Below are 20,952 nucleotides of genomic sequence, written 5' to 3'. Positions count from 1 at the left end.
AAAGTTCTGTCTCAGAGGACTGAAATTACAATTTGAAGAATGTTCATCACAGTGCAATTTACATGGCAAAAAACCCAATGTAATCCAAGTGTTCAGGACAGGAGACAAGGCTTGCATTCCAACGACAACACCATGCAGCCAATCAAAGACAATGTAGATCTCGCTGACATGGAAGGGTGTCTACAATGTAATTAAATGAGAAGAGCTGGGTGGGAAACCATAAGTACATAGAATTTTGCTTGTGCTTCGAAAAAAATATACATTCACTCGCAGGAAAGTCAAGTTATACAAACCAAAGTGGTGATGATGGTAGAATTACAGATGATTTTTATTCTCCTCTTTGTAATTTTCTGAAAAATTTTAGGAGCTTGTACTTTCACAATCAGAAAAAAGAAAATCGATAATGCTGTTTTCATCCTGAAACAGGACATGACTCTGCGGCTGAGTGGGTCACGTGGGGCAGGCACCGCTCACGGACAGCGGCTCTCGGCCCCGCAGCAGGGCTTCCCCTCGCCCCCCCCGGGTGCCCAGGCCCTGCGGCCCCTTGGGGCTCTCGCTAGGCCTTCCGCCCCCTCAGCTGTACCGACCACACTTGGCTTTCACACATTCAGCAGGTGCTCCTGAGCACGCGCTCGGGAGCGGGGACTGTGCCGGCAGCAGGCGCCACGCACGCCGCACCAGCACGGCCTCCGTCTGGCCAGTAGCTTCCGTCCTGTCAGGAAAGGCAGCATTCACACACATCACAAGACGCAGGAGGTTCTTGGGGGGAAAAGGGGGAGTAACAGGAAAGGCGGACTGAGGGTTGGGGCAGGCTGAGGAGGCGATGCAGGCAGATGAGGACAGGGCTCAGGGAGGAGCCTGGGCAGGGGGCACAGGCCGAGCAGAAATGCAAAGGGCTCTGGGCCAGGAGTGAGAAACTTGCTCGTGGTCCCTGGGACTTCGTGACAGCACTTCTCAAGAGGTAAGGCCAGCACCTCTCCCCAGGAGCCTCGCTCAGGGGTGCTCAGCACCCGAGGGCCTCTGCAGGCTAGGAGTGGACTCACCCCTCAGGTCCTCACACACACTAGTCACACTTGAGAAACGTATGTTTCAATTCAGCACGCCCATTTACCAGTTTACAGTAAGAAAGACAACTGCCTTGAGCATCTGTTTATTGCTCTCAGTGCTGATTGATCAATTCAGAGATAAATATAAACCTATCCCGGGGGACAGACAATCCTAGAAATTAACGTGATCGTCACATCATCTACCAAGCGGGGAGCCCATTTATAATGGAAAACCGCTGTGTGCGCACATGATCGAACCAGGCGGGAGGCAGTTTAAGGGCATCAGGATCCCGGCCAGATGCCCCCATCCCTCCAGGGGCTGGGCACGAGCACCTGAGCTCACTGCTGATGAGGCTGCGCGCATCTGCACGTTCGGGATGGGCTCTCCACCGAGCTGGACCACCAGAGGCCAGCAGTCCAGCTCTGCCCCTGCCTCTGGGCCAATCCCTTCAGCCGACACAGTTCCTACATTCCACGGTGTCTGTTTCACTGGACAGGCAGCCGTCTGTCTGCACCTCTGAGGGGAGGCTACTGACCTTACAGCCTTCAGCCCTAAAACAGCGAACAGCCACCCCCATGCACAGACTCTGAGGATATCTCACTGCTGTCTTGAACAGTCCCAAAACACTCCCCCTCCCAAATTCTCTAATCCTGCCATTCTTCTCTGACCATAGCCGGGAACAATCTGGCTTCTTTGCTTTCTTGTCCCCACCTGCGCCCAGTCTTTAAACTTGCCTCATCTGGTTTCTCCACACCCTCAAAGTTTCACTTCCCCCTGATCAGCCCAAAGATGCACTTTTCCAACAGTTTCCCTACTTTCTAGCCCTTCCATCAGACCCACTGCCAAACCCAATGCTGGATAAACTCAACCAGCCTTTAATCCAACCCAGACATAAGCAGTCTTGACAATTAAAACAAACCAGGAGGCAAATCAGTTCTCCGACTTTAGGAGAACAACAGGCAGGCACTGGCAGCCCCAGAAGCCGTGGCTGCAGAAGAGGCCAGAAGCTGCCGGGACCAAGCAGCTCCAGTTCTGGGTGCTGGGCCTGGGGACGCGAGGGGGCAGGGCTCTCAACAGGAGGGCAACCAGGGGTCTCTACCCAGCACTCCCGCCTCCATTTATTCTTCCTGCAAATGCTACTCCCCAAGTCCTGCTAAGCCCACCAGGGCACAGAGCCTGCAGAACCTCACGGCCCGTCGTGATGGGCCACCTGCCATCAGGGAATCCCAAGAGCCTTACACTAGCACCCCACCCCCCGCCCTCCAATTGAGAGCCTGCTCAGTGAGCCACAATAAAGAAACGGACAATTCAGAAATCGCCTTGCCTGTGCCTGCAACAGCCAGGACCCAGGGCTGGCAGCTGCGGCAGCCAGAGGGCAACCGAGCCAGGCTGTCGATGTGGCCAGGCCGCAGCTGAGGCCGAAGGCCCAGCTTCCTCTGGCTGCGATCCGTTTTCTGGGCGTGGCTCTCCTGGCTTCCTTCAGGGTCTGTAACTTCCCCAGTGTCTTTCCAGTGATTTCCTTTGGTCACTGGAAACCACTTTCCCACTGCCTCTCTCTTACTTCTCTAATCCATCCCACCTCAGCCTCTGGGCCTCCCTGAATTCCTTTCTTCCCAGGCTCCTTAAGCATTGCTGCTCTTAAAAATTCACCCCTCAGGCATCCAGCTTCCTCACGCACACACCCCACACTTCTCTTGGTGTCTTAATGCCTTCGCAACTTCACCCATCACCTGGGTGTTGATTACTCCCTGTTCACTTCCCTGCCAGATACCTTCACTAGGATATCCCACAGAACATCATCCTGTCCGAACACTAACCCACCGACTTTCCCCTGCGCATCCTGCTTGTCCTGTTCCGTGACTCGATTCAAGTCTTTACTATGTATCAAGTCAAACAACCTTTGAGTTACCTTTGTTCTGTCAACGCTACCCTAGTGACAAGTTTTTGTTTCGTTTCTTTAAGACAGTAAATCTGTCTCTTCATCTCTAGTCCCAGTTCCTACCCTATTTCAAGGCCTTATCACTAATCGCACCTTCACATTATAGTTATCTTTCTAAGTCACAGAGCTGATCAAGTTACCTCCCTACCCACAGAGCGCTATTCAGCAACCTTGCTCACCTGCGGCAGGAGCCTGCCGAATAAGATTATCTTCTGGGTCCTGACCAAGGTTTGCCTTCCCAATAATTTGAAATCCACTGGTCCAATCTGCATTTAGGCCAAGGAGCCTCTGGGAGGAAAAGGAAAGAGACCCTCGTTCCTTCCTGTTGGAGAAGTTCATAGGGAGCCCGGATGTCCCCAACTAGGTCTGCTGGCAGTCAAGTACACTGAAAGCCCCAGGAAGGCTGACACCACGGAAGGACGACTCAGGCTCAACAACAAGGCCTGGATGCTCAAGAACGGGGCCGGTTTCAGCACAGCTTGTACTGAAGACCAGAAGCCCCTGGGGACCCAGCGACCCCGCCAAGCAGCTGTGCTCAGGAAAGAAGAGCTGAGTATTCAGGGCGAATTAACAGAGCCGCGACTCCTCCAACTCTCCCAGCACCGGGCTGGACCAAGGAATCCCTGGAGCTCTTCAGCACAACTCCTAGGCCAAGAAAGGTCCTCCTGAGGGAGATGACAGGCTTCCTAGTCATCAGTCGTGAGAGGGCTGGAGCGATTTGTTGGGAAATAAGGGATGTGGCCCAAGCTGGGGAAGGTCACCCGTCATCCACAGCTCTTCCCCACCGACTTCCGTGCGTCATTTAACTGCCTCTTACCTGGTCCTAAGTGATGCTTCCAACCTCCCCTCCCTCCAAAGCCCTTGTCACGTCGTGGTCCCTGCACACAGCTGCTTCCCTGCCGTGCTCGTCCTCATCCTCCTCGCCAAAGGCCTAAAGTCCCTTTGAGAATCTCTGAACTATTTGTACAGATAGGATTGGCTGCTGCTTGCAAATTAAACCAGCCCGGCCAGTTTAGGAAATCACACGTGAATATCCCTCCTGCTAACATCTAAGAGCCTTGGCAAACCTGACTCCCTGGCACTTAGGGATGCTGTCGGGCCGGCAGGTCACCTGGATTCCCTTCCTAACCTAACTGCACTAGGGTTACAGCCTGCAGCACGAAGGCAGCTTTGGAATCTGCACAAACTCCACCATGCAGACTTGGGCAAGGGGTTTAGAAACCCTAGAGAATATATTAACAGCAAATAACCATTTCTTACAATTAACTTTCAGCCTTCAACCTCCTGAAGGCATACTTATACTTACCTGCTACACAGTGTTTCAAAGAGATTATCACAATTTTCCAGTTAATGCTCTAGAACAGAAGGCTCTTTCCTCTTTAATAAAAGTGAATAAAGCTGCAACTCTTCACATGAAAGACAACTAAATCAATAAAGCAGTCACCTCAAGGTCAGCAGTCACCAGGCCTGGACCAGGTTCTGACTTTGGGGGGGGACGGGGAGGAGGCAGGAGAATACATGTATCTCCACTCCACAGCTCAGAAAACTGCAGATCACGGCGCCAACTGCAGCGCAGGAACCAAACAAAGGCGCCACCACCTCCATCACCGCCTTGGGCAGACACGCACCTGAGCTCCGGCTGGGACGGTGTGGCCTGTTAGGGACGGGAGGAACAAGGCGACAGCTTCTCAGGATTCTGCTTTTCGGAGGACAGATCGTGTCCCCACTGAAAAAGGCCCAGAAAACAAATTGCCACGTGGATGGAAGGAGTTACAACAAGCAGCAGCCACCTCTCACCTATCTGGTTCTCTGATTTCTATTAAAAAAAAAACAACAGTTTTCATTCCCACAAGTTTCTGCCAATTAGAAAGCTCCACTTAAGTGTGCAAGCACTACACAGAAACTCCACTGCCTATAAACTGATCTTTATTTCTTCCTACAAAGAAAAAACCCTCGAAAGTCAGCCAACTTCCAGGGATGGCAAGAGTGGCAAATCAAAGCGAGTCCGGCTCCACACTTGGAAGGATTCACCTCGAATTGCGAGAATATGGACCAGCACATCACTTTGGCCGAGATGCTAAGCAGTGCATTGGCGACGGGCAAACTCCAAGGTTCTCACTCATTCTAACGGAAGAAAATACATTTCAAACATCTTAGACAGCCTTCTTTTTTTTTTTTTTTTTTTTTTTTTGTGGGGGTAGGTAATCAGGTTTCCTTCCTTCCTTCCTTCCCTTTCTTTTTTAATGGGGATTGAACCCAGGACTTCATGCCTACTAAGCATGCACTCTCCCACTGAGATATATCTTCCCCTCCTCAATGAAATGCTTTTTAAGTTAACTTCTATGAAAATCAGAAAAACACTGTACTTCGTAATATCAATTTAATTGCTTCATTTGTAACCAAAAGGAACAACCCTCAGGCTCCCATTCAGCCGTAATTCCTCCCTGCAGGTAACTGTTTGAACAATTTTCACTAAAGCAAAGTCTTTACCTCTCTTTTAAAAAGAATAAAAGAACTGAGGAAAAAAACATTGAAAGATTAAAGAAACAACAACTAATAAAAAAGGTGAAGTTCAATAAATACCAAAGAAAGCAGTACGCTTAGTAAAGAAACACAAACGACAGCAGAACACGGGCACGCACACTGAGCAAGCCACAGCCCTTTGAAAAGCAAGCCCTGAAGCCAAACCATTTCCGTGTGACCCCGTGATGGACACAGGCCGTCACACACATGTCCAGCCCACAGAGTGCCGACACCAACAGTGAACCCCAATGTAAACCGAGGCCTTCGAGTGGTGTTGACAGGTCACTGCAGGTTCGACTGTTAACAGGTGCCCCACTCCCCGAGGGACATCCACGGTCCACAGGGAGGGGTGAGGCAGCAGGTACACGGGAAATCTCTGCCCTTTCAGTTCAGTTTTGCTGTGAACCTAAAGCTGCTCTAAAAGTAAAGTCTATTTAAAAGGATTTAAAAAAAGAAGAAAGAAAAACAAAAAAAAGAACCAAAGAAAGCCAGCCCTTCCTTCCTGTTTTCTGTGGTCTCTGCGGATCATCGCCCACAAGCCACCACCGCTCGCTCTCAGTTCTGTCCCCTTTCCCCACTGCACTTTCTCCCTTAGCAAACGCACAGGCTGCCAGCGTTGGACCTGCCACCTTCAGTTCATGACGGGCAAATATAATTCCCGGCCCTGTAATCTTGCTCCTAAGCTTTAAACCTACATCTCCGTATGGAGGGCTCACTGGCATCTCAAAATGAACATTTTCAAAACAGAACTCGGGGCCAATGCAGATGGACAAGAGACTGAAACCACAAGAATAAAAACTGGAAAGGAGGAGGTAAAATTAGGACCTGCCAAAGAAATGACTGCATCAGCAGAAAATCCAAGAGAACCAACCCCAAATCTACATTTCTAAAAACAGTAAGATGACTTGGTAAGCTAGTGAGATATAAAATTAATACAGAGAAACCAACAGCTTTCTTAAATTCAAACAATAACCAGTTAGATAATAAAATGGAAACACAACGGAAAGAATACCCCCATTACGACAGCAATAAAACATCAAGTACCCAGAAATAAATTTAATACACGAACAAAACTTACATCAGTGGAAGAAAAACATTAACACATTCTTGAATGACCTAACAGATTTGAACAAATGAAAAGGCATGCCATGTCCTTGGCTACACGCACTATCAGAAAGATGACATTCCTCTCTAAGGTGGACTACAAATTTGGTGCATCTCAAAGAGGGAGCTGTTCATTCTCTGTGGTAGACAAGTGGGTTGTAAAGATCATAGGGAAAAACAAAAATAGCCAGGAACACTTTGAAAAGGAATAAAAATTAGAGGGGGGAGGCAACTAACCCGAAACAACATGAAAACACCATGGCCTGTGCAGTGCTGATGTAAGAACAGACCAATGGGACAGAAGAGTAAGTCCAGAAAGACTCCAATCAGGTGGAAATGAAGCATGTGACAAAGGCAGCAGGCTAAAGAGGAACCTCCTAACGAACGGTGCTGGGGCAAAACAGTCTTGGGGGAAAAAGATAAAGCCATGTGCATACCTGACACCATACCCCAGGAGAAACTCCAAGCAGTCCAAAGATTCAAGCGTAGAAAAGGAAACTATAACATGAAACACAGACACCATCCTTTTATGACCTTGGAACGGGGAAGCTGTTTCTAAGTACAACTCAAAATTTAAATGCCACAAAAGAAAAAAACGAAGACATTTGGCCGCGCTGAAAAACAAGATCATCTTCATGGCAGAAACAAAACAAGAAAATAAAAAACAAGCAAACAAAAGATCGTAAGTGAAGTCAAAAGAGAAATGGCAAATTGGGAAATGACATTTGCAGTTCATGGGAGTGAATAACCCCAACAGAGAACGACCTAGAAGCTGAAAAGGAAAAGACCAATAACCCAGGGGATGAAAGGACACTCTCTGCCTGGAAGACCTTCATACAGATCTGTCCAAAAACACCTCGAAACGCTACGGGGATGAGTCACAGAGGATCCAAGTTTCTAAACAAGTGCATTTCACAAAACGGATGGTCTCCCATTAGCCCCCTTCCAGAAAAAGGCATTTGCTTCCTAAAGACTTTCCAAAATGTGGGTCGAAGTAGGTAGTTATCCTCTAATAAAATTCACAAAGCCAATGAAAACAACAAACCAGACCGTTTACCTTATCCCGCTATCAGATTTCCCTACGGTGTTCTCCCTCCGCAGATACGGAATGCAGACATCTTACTTTAGATTTTCTAGTGGTTACCTCTAAGTTATTTTTTAAAACCACACTGCTAACTATATTTTCCTAATCATCGAGGTCAAAAATAAAACAGCTGCTATGCCACTTTGTCAGAAGAGAAGGCAGGGCTTTTACCTTCTCCCAGCCTTCCTCCTGTCTCCCCACACCCACTTCTTGGCTTCTGCTAGTGCCCCTTGGGCCCAGCTTGACTACTGCTGCCATTATTACTGAATTATTGGGGATTTTTTCTTTTCATTACACTTCTTCTCTTTCAATAATTATTTATGATATTTGAATTTCGATTTGTAGCCAAATTTATGATTATTTAGGCTTAAATTTATGCTTCCATGATATCAATTCAGTATCAGTTTTATTTTACATCCCACCTTTCCCCTCCCTGAGTTATTTCAATTAATCTTTTAGTGGATTGACACTTTAAAAACGCTTTTTTCAAGACAAGGTCACAGACGGTAGATCAGGAAGACGTTACGTACAGGTGGCAGAAAAAAAGCTCAACTGGCCTTAAAGAATAAGGAAGTGTGCTGGCTCTCATAGTCCTTTAGTGTGAACGCAGAGTGAGCCCCAACCAAAGGCAGGGTGCTGGGCCTGACTTCTCTGCACCTTCAGAGAACACGTGTTTGCTGCATTCACAGATGAATGACAATTAGTGTAATTATTTAATTCTTGGTTACAACTCAGCCTCCGCTCTAGTATCTTCTGGCAACATTGTAGAAAAACCTAAAACCATCCTGATTTTTCCTTTGTAAGTAGCTCCCCCCCCCCACCTTCTGACTGGTATTTGTATTTTGTCTTCAAAATTTAAAAATTTCACCAGCACACAGTTGCTCTTTCCATTAATTTCATCTAAGCCGACGAGCCCTTTCAACACACAGAAGTAGTCTTGTTTTGTATGGTTTTCAGCTCAAAGACACGCTTTTCCGCTGTATCTCTGATTACTGTTTCTGTCCTCCTTGTCTGGTGGCTTCTTCAGGAACAACGTATTTAGATCATGGCACTCACTTACCTTCTGCACTGGCAATGACACCCTTCCTGCAGATGCATTTAGTATCATCACGGTTTCTTCCTCTCGGCTCACTGATTTGACTTTCCCTGCCTGTGGCCTGATCTCATCTTTCAATCATTTATTGCAGAGTCTTCCTTGAATTTTATTAAAAATCAGCACAAAGCAGATTCAAACCTGAAATTTACTTCTGGTTTCTATCATTCATCTTTTTCAGAATTATACTCTACTGCCTCAAAAAGCATACCCTCCCGCCTTATTTTATTTTGGCAACATGTTGCTTTATTATTTATCATTGAACAATGATATCCAGGCCCAACCTGCCCCTGAAACAACAGCTTGGTCTCCTTAGGATGTTGGGTTTGGCAAAGCTTTTCCAGCTCTAAGTTTGTAAGCTGGACGGCTGGTGCACATGGAAGTCACATCGCCCGTTCACAGGTGGTCCGGCTTCTCTGAATCCATCATGTTGGTTCTGTGACCTAGTTTCTGTACCTAATTCTCCACCTGGCATGGTTTCCGCTCCAGATAGGTGGGGTGCTACCCATGGCACCAGGGAGGACGGCTACGCAGCCAGGGAACGCCCTGCTAGTCTGGAGCACGTCGAAGCCGCCCGCCCTTGTCCTCTGGCCCCTAGGATCGCTGCTGCTGGAGCAAACCCGCCCCTCGTTGCCTGGGGCCACGTGGCGTCACCGAGCCTCTCTCACCCTTCTCCCCAAATCAGCAGGGCCAACAGCGCGCCCTCTCACATTTCTTAGAACCCTGCACTGAATTCTCAGGACCCAGAGTCGTGACTCACCCTCTGGTACTGCTTCACCCTGACCCAATCCTCAGGATTCAGTTTTTCACCTTTTTTCCTCTCAGTCACTTGCATCTGGATCCGGTGATTCAAGGAAGGAGGGGAGGCAGGAAGTCAGACAAGCACTAGTGCTCGTCCGCCACGATCCTTCTCTGAGGTCTTCTGCTGTCTTCCCAGTCCTCTTTCTTTGAGGGGCAGCTATTCCCGCCACAGAAATTTTTGCAGTAAATTTTCTTTCATGTTGTCGTTTTTTTCCCATCCGTCTGGAGGTTCTTGCTGTATTTAAAAGTGAGATGCAGCTGGCTGCGTGGCTTCCTCTGGTGTGGGGTTAGGTCCCTTCTCTCACTTGACTTCCATTCTGAGTGGGAAGGTTCATGACACTCTGTCCCTGGCAGGCTTCGCTTCAGGATGAAAAGTCAGGGCAAAAGCCTTTAGGTTGAAGAGCTGCCATAAGACAGAAGAAAACTCGCTTCACTTGGGGTGCTGGTACCTACCCAGGGAGCCCCAGTTCTCCCCCAGAGAATTCAGTCGTCATAAAGAAATATGTGCCTGATGGTAAACTGCCATCAACCATCTGCCTCAAAACGAGAAGACAGCGAGAGAAGCCCGCATCCGTGTCCACGCCCGCCCTCCCTCTGAGCAAAGCCACCGCTCACTCCCAGCCTGCGTTGTTTTGTTATCTCTTTGTAGGTTCCAATTTCCTGTTTCTTCCAAAAGTTTGTTAAAAACAAACAAAAAACCAAACAAAAACAACACTCTCCGCTGCCAATGTCACTTCCCAGGAAGTCTCTTTGCTGCTTGGAGCTCCCCATCACTTCCTTTCTTATCATTTGCAGGGATCCCAGGGGGAACGGAGGGGGAACGTCTGGTCTCCTGTGCCCACCACTGGGATCACACTGGCAGAGCCTCCCAGAATCCCTGAGAGGATCCTCCTCCTATTAACAGGCCTCAGTACAGCTCCCTGGGAAATTTGGTGTCTTGAACCCATACAGTGGTCTTCAGACAGAGTAAAAATTTTCTACAGACAACATGGCTCTGCTCTGGATGCAAAGCTGAGGGATTATGACAGCAAGGATTCAGTTCGGTCCTTCTTCAAATAAAAAGGTTGGAAATAAACTTCACCTTTCTCGATGGGAAGAAAACACATGCAAACCTAAAAACCTTCAGGACAGCAAACCAACCATGGATTTGACCATGTGACAGAGGTAAGTACTATCTTTCCAACCACTCCCAACACCAAAACCCATCCAAGGCTCAACTCCCCTCACAGGAAAGGTTTAGGTACTTTGCGCTGAATCATGTTAAGTTGTGGATGAGCCTGGAAAACTGAACCATGTTATGACATGGTGAACCTGCCCAGTGAAGGAAGCCAAACACGAAAGGCCACACGGTACCTGATTCCACTTACAGTTCATGGAATGTCCGGAGCAGGCAAATCCATGGAGACGGAAAGCAGATGAGCGGTTGCCAGGGGCTGGGCAGGGAGAATTACACTAATGGAGGTGGGGTTCTTTTTGAGGTGATGAAAATATTCTAAAATTAGGTGGTGGTTGCACAACTTTGTGAATATACTAAAAACCACTGAATTTACTTTCGAAGGGTGACTACTATGTTACGTGAATTACAGTTTAATTTCTAAAAACAGAAGAGGTACTCCACTAACAAGTCAGGCTCAAGGTTCACAGTCCCTCACTCCTGTAACACTACCTTCATTAGCTCAGTGTTTCTAGAGAACAGGGTCACTGATGCCATACAGAGCAGCAATCCCTTCACTCAGAAATCTAAGAAGCTACCAGATTATTCTCTTTAAAATTTTTTTCTTTTTTTGTTTTTTGAGGGGGGAGGTAATTAGGTTCATTCATTTATTTATTTATAGAGGAGGTACCGGGGATTGAACCCAGGACCTTGTGCATGCTAAGCATGCATTCTACCACTGAGCTATACCCTCCCTGTGGATTATTCTTAAGTTAAAAAAAAAAAGTATGAATAAAAATGAGACAGAAGAGAGGAGGAAGAGATGGGTAGGAAGTTCCTTGAAGGGTTACAAAAATGTTCCTTTCAGTGGGAGGCAGACAATACTAACTTGTGAGAACCCGTAAGACTGAACTGTCCTCATGTAAAACAAGCAAGGATTCTTCCAGGTACAATTCCTGCCAGCGCAGACACAGCAGTGATCTGAGAAACAGGACAGAGCTCTTCTAAAGTTGTTAAGGAGCACTCATTTCTTATATCCACTGAAGTGTCACTGGTTTACTCTTCTTATAAAGTTTACACAGCCTTAAGACACTGAGTGATATTTCTGTGCTGAATAATACATATATTTACTACTGATGTCCTCAACCACAGAAATGTAAAGGGATCATCTAAAAATAGAGTACAGAAGTTCAAGGAAACCTGCCCATAAAATCAAATCCAAAAAGAACAACTCGGAAAATCACTAACAGAACTGCATGATTTCTTCACAGGCAGCGCTGGTCTCGAATTGCCCCCAAACAGGATGTCTGGCTACAATTAGAAGAAATTTGAGAAATCTGACCTCCTTAACATAAAAAAAGAAAAACAAAATGTTCAAGACACACAAATATGTGAAAATCACTAGTCTTATGCTAATTACATTTATCACAGAAACTATTTTGAAACACACAATCCATCTTCAGCTACAGGACGATCGTATGTATGTACTTGGTCCTTGTAAGACAGATTTGACCAAAGACAAACCTTTTATATAGGAATTGCATCGAAGCGCACGTGCAAATCTGAAATTTAATTTTACTCAACTACTGATTCTGTATGTACCTGCTCTCTGGCAAATGCATAAATGTGAGTTCTACGGAACAGACCTGAGAGGAGGATGCCACTCCTCCCACAGATCGCTGCGGCTTCCACACGAGGGTGAACGGTGTGTTGAGGAGTCCCTGCCCCATTTTCCATGAGGAGGGTTCAGTCCTCTGGGTCTCACAACTGCTATTTTCTGCCTCCCACAGAAAACAACACGTCAGCCTCATGCACGCTCTCTGGTTACACGGCTGTATACCTAACGTGACTAAAAGGGAACACCCAGAACGCCTAGTAGACTGGTGCCCAGCAAAATGAGCACTTCAGGGTGGGTCCTAAATCCGCCGTCTGAGAGGGAGACTCCTAGATCCGGTCGCTGTTTCTTGAATACTTTTATAGAGTGTCATTTTTTTTCCCACCCTGCCCTTTCCTTTATTGAATTTTCATACAATGAGTTTGCTATGACCATCACCGGATATACCAACAACAGCAAAAAAGTTACAGCTGGATCCGGTATTAGTCTCAGCTGCAGCTGAAGTTTAAAAATGTTTAAAGCCAATAGGAAAGTGCTGAGGGAGGGAAGAAGACTCATTCCTGAGAGGTAAAAGGTTCGTTCTCCGTCCAGCGTTCTGGCAGCAAAAGCATCTCTCCTGCATTATGTAAATTTAGTTGGTCTTACTAAGATTTCCAATTCTAAAGTTCCTTTCTCTGTAAAACCATGGCCAAATATTAAAATACAATCCTTACTATGTTAAGCCAGATAACTAATCACCTCCATATGGGGGGAGGTCTAAGCAGTCACTGAGTCTGTTTGTTCCAAGTCCTCCCACGCACATATTCCATGGACATCTGAGCCGTTTAGTAACTCCTTTTGGTTATGAATCTAATCCACATTTACCAAAGAACAAGAAAAATGAATGTGACTTTGACCTTGAATCAAGTAGATGATTCTAGCGTATTTATAATAATAAAAAAAGACATTAAAGAAACCAAAGCACTCCTCTCTTCTGTTTATTATATATTATGATTATATCATTCTGTTTATATTGTATTATTACGCAAATAATGATAAGAGGCAACCAGCCTGGACTCTTCAAAAATGTCAGTCACCACAGAAAATAAATTTTAATTATAAAAGACATTTTGAGACAATTGGGGAAAACAGAATTTGGACTGTATGTGAAATAACATTATGGAATTACGGTTAGTTCTCTAAAGCATGGTAGCAGTTGTGCTTAAGCAGGAGAACATCCTTAGGAGGTGAGTGCTACTTAGCATTCAGTATATAGGGATAAAAATGTTACGATGGATGTAACTTACTTTCTAACGGTTTACTTAAAAAAAAAAAACTGTAGTGTGTGTTAGAAACTAAGCAAATGCTAGCAATTAGGTGAAAGATAAGTGGGTATTCATTGAACTATTTCAACTTTTCTGTGGATTTGAAATTTTTCTAAATACCAAGTTGGGGGAGAAAAGATACAATAATCATATCGCTAATCACCAGTTATTCCTAAACCCAAATACCAGAGATCTGATCCACTCTGCTTAGCATGTAAATGTGGGCAAGGGACTGACTATGCTAAGTTTAACAGTTTTAAATTTAAAATTTAAGAGTTTTAAATGCCTACTGATTGTTTGGGATTTCTGATAAATTCTTCATTAACCAATTTCACTTGGGTTTTTTAATGTCCATGTTAACATATGAGAAGATTGAAGCTTAAGGAGATTAAGGAATTTACACAGAGCTTCAAGGCTAGAAGTACCAGAGCTGCATAAATTTGCTGGAAAATATGTCAACAACAACCAACCAGTTCCAATGTAGAAACAAACTCAAGTGCCACAGAAAGCAGAGACACAGATTCTCAGAACCATTCACGTCACAGCTGTCTATCTTCTGCCTGGAGCTGGGGAGATTAATCTGAGACATCCTTTGACAGCTGACCTGATAGAGCAAACAGGTAAAAATTCTGAGATCTTAATTCCCACAGATCACAGGGGGAAGGGGACCTCTCCAGACCCTGCAGGACTGAGGTTTTGGGGAAGGGGGAACTGAGTGGTTGTCTCCAGCACAATTCACCCAACAAAGCCCCCCAGGACGAGGCACGGCTGGGGACAATGCAGGTGGGGCAGCACAGTGCTGGACCATCTCGTGGTTCCAGGTTCCAATAAATGGATGAAATTAACAGTCTCTGGATGGAAGGGGGCGGGACACATGTTTAGGAGAAAAGGGCTTCAATAAAACATGCAGAAACAGTCCATAAAATTGAGGGCTTACACTTAAAGACAGACTCCCCTCTCCAGCACTCAGGGAAGATGATCAGGTTAGTATTACCAGCCAAGCTTGCCTTTCATCTCTGACTAGTGAAAGCTGGAATGGCCCTGACTGCCAATTTACCACTCTTTAATTAAGGAAATGGCTCTCTTGTCAAATCTGGTCCTGATATTCCCAGTCACCAGCCTACGTTCCTTGATTGCTAAAACCAAGATAAAACCGCCTAAGCCAAGCTAAAGTGATTAGAGAGCTCCAATGGGAGACAGCTGGGGCCAGGACCAGCCCCTGGACGGGGCAGTGGCCTGGGGGCAGGCAGGCCTGCACCAAATCTCCAGGTGGCTCAACAGACTGGGTTAGCAGACTTTGCTCTCAAGAGTGAAATTCTTTTTACCCTACCAGAAAGTTTCACAGGTAAAACAGAAAAGGGAGAGAAAATTCCTAGTGCAGAACTAGCCAGAACACTTCTGGAAGTCTTCACTGTCTTTACGTGCAGGATGGTCTGCTCTTTGCCGGAATCATAATCCTGGACAGGAAGACATGCAGAAAGAGGAGGTGTCAGACACACCTACGGTGGAGGGGGAAAAAGGATGGAGGCAGCAAGAAGGAAGCTGAGACTAAAATCCTAAAACCAAACGTCGAAGCACTGACAGCAGCAGAGCCCAGGGGAAATACCTTGGCTTATGTTCTTCCCAGATTAAAAAAATAATCATGTTCTGCATGTCCAGCCAAATCGCTGGGCATCCGTGAGGCAGCACATCGGCGGGGGCTACCCAGCGAGCGTGGGACATGCGCACTCTGGACTCCGCTCCCTGTCTGCGTCGCTACCAGGAAAGGTCGAACGAGCACAATTTCAACCACCTCGAGACCAGCCTGATCCACAGGAAGGAGGGAAGCAGGCGTGTGACTTTTTGTAAAAAGAAAAACATCCTGGGAACCGTTTGACTAGTAAGTATACAGCCCCACCACTATTTTAAATGAGGCTAACCTTTAGAAACATGTTACTCTGGGGAACCCACAGCAGATCCTCTGTGATTCCTGGGGAAATGCAACATTTCAGAAGAACACTTACCCAATACTAAGACTCTTGTTACACAGGCAATGAAAGGCATCATTTTATTCTCAAGACGGTTCATGCTCTCAGAAGTGCATCATACACTGAATCAAAGTCTGCAATCACTTGTACTCCCACACTTGGGAAACACAGCCTCATCATGTGAACAGGCCCAACATTTAAAAGTCACTGAAATCTGCCAATTTTCCCATACTCTAACACAAACAAAAATGAATTCATTTGTCTGTCTCAATTCAAAAAAATTTTAATCTAATTACTGAACCTTGGAAAAGGACATTCTTGATCATTTTATTTCCTCTCTGCGAAGAACTAAAAGGAAGTCCTGTCTTCCAACAGAATATTAAGTGGCCAATGTCTGCCACTTTTGATTACTGCATTTTAAGAAATATTTCCGTATTAAAATAAATGCAGTCATAAGGATTTGCCAAATGAAACTGTTAATGGATTTATAAGCATGTGAAAATGTATTTTGTTTTATTTAAAGCAGGAGAAAGTGTTAATCTCAAAAAGAAAGTATAACCTAGCTCAGTTCTCAAAGTGATAAATACATACGCCCAATGAACACGTGTGGAAGAGAGGAGAGGTTTCCGTTGGCCCTCAGGGGTGATGAGGTTCTCAATGAGAGAATGAGACCCGCATGCTGCTTGGGCCAGGATCCGGCAAGACGCCTGCCACCCTGGCTACAGGGCATCTCTCCCCAGCCAGGTAACAAGAAGGCACCACTGTCACACAGGACAGGCAGTGTGGAGATGGGGAGGCGCCTGGGTGAGTGGAGTCCAGCAACCCCAGCAAAGATCCAGCAGGTCGTCCCCGGCGTGTGGGCCTGGATCTGGGCAGACTTGAGGGACACCACAAGTGTAAGTAAGCCGGGTACCCAACCAGGCTCAACAAAGGCCGTCACAGAAGAGGAACTGTCTCTTCCTTATGTGTTTTTCCCAGAAGGAAGACAAGAAGTCCCCTGCAGACCTGACCTTCACAGCTCACTGGCCAGACCTGGCTTGTACATCCCTCCTCCAATCAACATGGAAAACAGGATTCGCTTGCCTGGTGCAGACCATTTGAGATCCGTTCCCTTGTGGTGATAAGAGCCCCTTCCCAACAGGCAGATAGGTATCTGAGCAGACCAGGGCTCTTCAGCAAGGCAGAAAGGAAGGATGGATTTGTGACAGGGGGGCAGAATGGTCTGCTGCACAGAGTGGAACACAGCCACACCAAAGGCCACAGACCGCATGGCAGTGGGAGGCAGAGAAATTAACCGGCTGCTCAATCCCCCCGGCCAAAGTACCTAGCTCCCATTTTACAGTTGAAAGTCAAGGAGCCCAGAAGTTGACACATTGTAACTGACTGTACCTCAATTTTTAAAAATATGGATAAAATCAAGGGTTGTTATTTGAAAGTTGCATCTTACAGAAAGGGAAAATTTTTAATATTTTAAAAAGTCTATCAGCCACCCTCGCGTGAAATCAGCTATACAAATAGCTAAAGAGTGACTGCTTTAATGAACCCTCATATTATCAAACTGTGGTTTTAAAGAACCTCCAGAATGTAAAATAATAAATGCAATCCAGATGTTCACCAAAAAAAAGAAAACAAGATTGTTTTTACATCATAGCAACCAAATAGGTCAACCCATTTCCTCCTTCAGAGAATTCTCAGGGGACCACAAACTCCACTCCAAGAGCATGTGTTTCATATGTATCTGTCCACAGAAAAAGGAAATTCTGCTGTCCAAAATAAACGCAGAATATTCTACATTCCCATGAAAGTGAATCAGAAAACTGCAGTAGGGCTGTCTCTACATGTTTCCAAACATCTGGATCAAAATCAGGGGGAAAATCGCTAATTACCTAGATATTGGGAAATACTTTTCAATCATCATTAAAATGCCCGGTTTTATAGCAAACTGTTTTTATTTATTATAGGCATATGTTTTTTCAAGAGTACAGCATTTAAAAATAGCCCTGCTGCGAGTTTAAGAAAGGAACTTATTGGGAAATATATACAAGATCTCGTGGTGGCTCACAGCGAAAGAGAATGTGACAATGAATGTATGTATGATCATGTATAACTGAAAAATTGTGCTCTCCACTGCAATTTGACACAACATTGTAAAATGACTATAACTCAATAAAAAAAATGTTTAAAAAAAAAAAAAGAAAGGAACTTATTTCCCTCTATTTGAACAGTGCTCCTGGAGACATGAAGTCAGCGAAAAGTCAATGTGCTCTGTGAAAGTAAATTACAGCGTGCTCCTGGCCAACTAAATTGACTCAGGTGAGTCTTTTCTAATATTTACAGAATACGGGAAGGTATCTATCCAAAAGAAGTGCTTGCTGAACTGTCTCCAGTCACAGGAGAAAACACTACAGAATCTCGTGTCATTCTGTCATGACAACTGACATGACTACATTAACTACAGAAAGTTTTCAGTTTAACTTCAAAAATCAGGATGGAGAGTCACGGACCTTCTACTCTCATTTAAATGATTTACCGTTTCCCCACAAATTCAAACTATTTAGTATGTTTTAAGCAGCTTTCAGGATACTTTGGTAAAACCTACCTTTCTTTCGTTTCCTTTCCTTTCACTTCAGAAGTTTCAACAGTCCTCTAGTACGAGGCGATAAACCTGCCTCCAGAAGGATGTGCCAGGAACTTTTTAAAAAATCATTTCTCAACAAATATGTGTATGTATATGCATGACGGGGACATTGTGCTGTACACCAGAAACTGACACATTGTAACTGACTGTACTTCAATAAAAAAAATTATAATAAAATAAATTTTTAAAAAATTATTTCTCCCCAAGTCGTTTCTACTAAGAGGGTGAGCGTTACTGTTACTAACTCACCTGATGAATGACTGCTGGTCCTCTATCAGGATGATTTACTGGAGAAACACTTAGTTGCAAAACAAACCCCCCTTTCCCTCATTGAGCTCCCCAACCCTGGCTTTTCCTCTACTCTCATCGCACAGCAAAGATCCAGGGAAGGGCCGCGGCCCACACTTCTCCAGCAAGGACAACTCTTTCCATCCACTGCTGACCCCACTCCAGTCCAGCCGGCTGCCCACCTTCCACCAAACCTTTTTTCTAACATCACCAAATCCAGGAGGCACGTGTCTCTCCTCACTTTAGTCCACCTCTCAAGAGCATTCAACCCAGCCGACCACTCCTTTGTCTTGAAACACTTCCCCACCCGCAAGGCCACACAAGCTCTAAGGCTCCCTGCACCTCACTGGTTCCTTGCTGGGCCTTCTTCACTGGGTTGTCCTCAGTCCTGGGATTTTTCTCCTCTCAGTGCTTTCCTCTAAGTGATCTCACCAGTCCATCCCAAGAATTAAAATGAGTCTAAATCTCCCCAGTGCTGACCTCCCACCCAGACTACAGCGAAGCGCCTCCTACCACCTCCACCAGGATATCTCACAGACAAGTCTGGTTTTGAACACCAAAACTGAACCCTGAGATTCCACTTCCAGTAAAAGCTGCCCAGCTTGCTGCAGACCAACCTTCCTGCCAAGAACAACTGAAAAAGCCAAACACGTTATAAGAAACAACTGTCTGAAGGTATCAGAGAGCTACCAGCGCAGTTAGGACTCAGGAGGCCAGGGTCCCAGAGGACAGTGAGTCCAATCGTCTGAGCCACTTTTCTCCTTGAGACATGTGCCAATTCACAGCAGAAACTCAGAGGCCAAGGAGCTGAGCAGAAACAGGCAGTTGAGAATCTGCGGTCGGCAGACTCTCCAGCGGCCTGATGTGACCGGAGGGCAAAACTAGAGCCCAGGGGCTGCCAGGGGACGAACGCCCTGGTGAGCACCCTGGGCTCGCAGCTGGGGCCGCCGGGAGCCTCACCCCAGGCAAAGGGTGAACCCGCGGGAGGCCGCCCGCGTGACTTTGAAGTAGTGCTCTGCCACTTTACCGCCCGCCCTGACTGCCTGCCTGAAGCCACTCCTGAGGAAGACAGCCAGGGCCTCAAATTATCTCCACAATTTTTCATACAGGTCATCTAGAATTTAATTAAAGCTTAACAGGCAACCTAGAATTAAGATCACATGATTGAAAAATAAGGGTAAAATAGACATCAGAATAAACTCACAGGATGCCCAAATATTGAAGTTATCAGGCACAAACTCAATAGTAACTGATGAATGTAATAAAGAAATTCGTTGAAAGATGAAAATTTTCAGCAGAAAACTGGAATCTAAAAAAAGAATCAAGAAAACCGAAAAAGGCAGTAACTGAAATTAAAGCCTCAACAGATGGTTTCAAAAGCAGATTAGACAGACTTGAAGAAAGGATTGATACACTGGAATACAGCTCAGAAGGAAATATAGAGTGAAGCACGGAGAGATGGAAAGGATGAAGAACAGAGGGGAAAAACCTAAGAGACATACAGGACATGATGAAAAGGTACTCAGAGTCCCAGGGGAAAAGGAAACACAGCCAAAGTACAGAAGGAAGGGCCAGTGACTAAGACTTCTCAGATCTAACGTAAGACTGAGCTTTGTCACAGCACTGCCAAAAAGAAGTCTCACCACCAATCCCAGGAAGGATAAATTCAAGGAAAACCACATCTGGACACATTCGAGCCACGCAGCTAAAAACCAAAGGCAGAGAGTAAAACCTAAAAGCAGCCCAGGCTGCCGGGGCGGGGAGAGGGACACTCCCTTCAAAAGAACAAAACTGATACAGCTGATTTCTCAACAGAAGCAACTTTCTGGAAGCCAGAAGCAACGACAGGACACATCAAAGCCCTGCAAGAAATTACCCTGATAACTACAATCGTATCTCCAGTGAAAATGTCCTTCGAAGGTGAGTGAAATAATGACATCCTTGACAAAAAAGCAAGTAACCGGATTCCTCCCAGCGCCTCTCTGCAGACCTCCCCTCCTCCTGAAGCGGCAGCACCGCCCAGGGTCCCGCGAGCCAGAAACCTACAGGTCATCTTTGATTCCTGCAGTTCCTTCACCTTTCACCTCCAAGCTGTCAGCGGGTCCATTTTATTCTCCTAAACACATCTAGGAAAGCAGCGCAAATTAAAACAATACGTCGTTTCCTACCCAGGAGAGAGGCAAAATTTAAAAGTCCGATGAACATCAAGTGTTGACAAGGATGCTGAGAATACAGGCAATGAGAAAGCAGTGGGGAGGGCCAGCGTCTAGGGAAACTCTGGAAAGCATACGCGTAACCCACAACTGCAGTTCCAGACACACTCCAGAAACACTCCCACACACGCTGTCTGTAACAACGTAAAATCAACGTGAAAGTACAACACAGCACAAGATAAA

The 20,952-nt window shown here is 45.8% G+C and overlaps 1 protein-coding gene across 6 annotated transcripts in view; it reads right to left on the bottom strand.

Moving 5' to 3' along the window:
• CYTH3 (cytohesin 3) overlaps positions 1-20,952 on the bottom strand; it is an 81,297-nt gene that overhangs the window by 53,582 nt on the left and 6,763 nt on the right. For 2 of the 6 annotated variants that reach the window (XM_074345664.1, XM_074345665.1), the window contains exon 1: positions 3,166-3,398. The exons of 2 other annotated variants lie outside the window; for them this stretch is intronic. In XM_074345664.1, coding sequence (XP_074201765.1) covers positions 3,166-3,325 — 160 coding nt within the window. In that variant the 5' untranslated portion in view covers positions 3,326-3,398. Of the gene's footprint in view, positions 1-3,165; positions 3,399-20,952 lie in introns of those variants that run through there. 2 more of the 6 variants (XM_074345662.1, XM_074345661.1) reach the window with 2 other exon arrangements.

Source organism: Camelus bactrianus, chromosome 18 (genome assembly GCF_048773025.1).
Source record: "Camelus bactrianus isolate YW-2024 breed Bactrian camel chromosome 18, ASM4877302v1, whole genome shotgun sequence".
Classification (NCBI taxonomy): Eukaryota; Metazoa; Chordata; class Mammalia; order Artiodactyla; family Camelidae; genus Camelus; species Camelus bactrianus.
The sequence above is the reverse complement of the archived record's forward strand: the minus strand, read 5'-3'. Positions and strand labels throughout refer to the sequence as shown.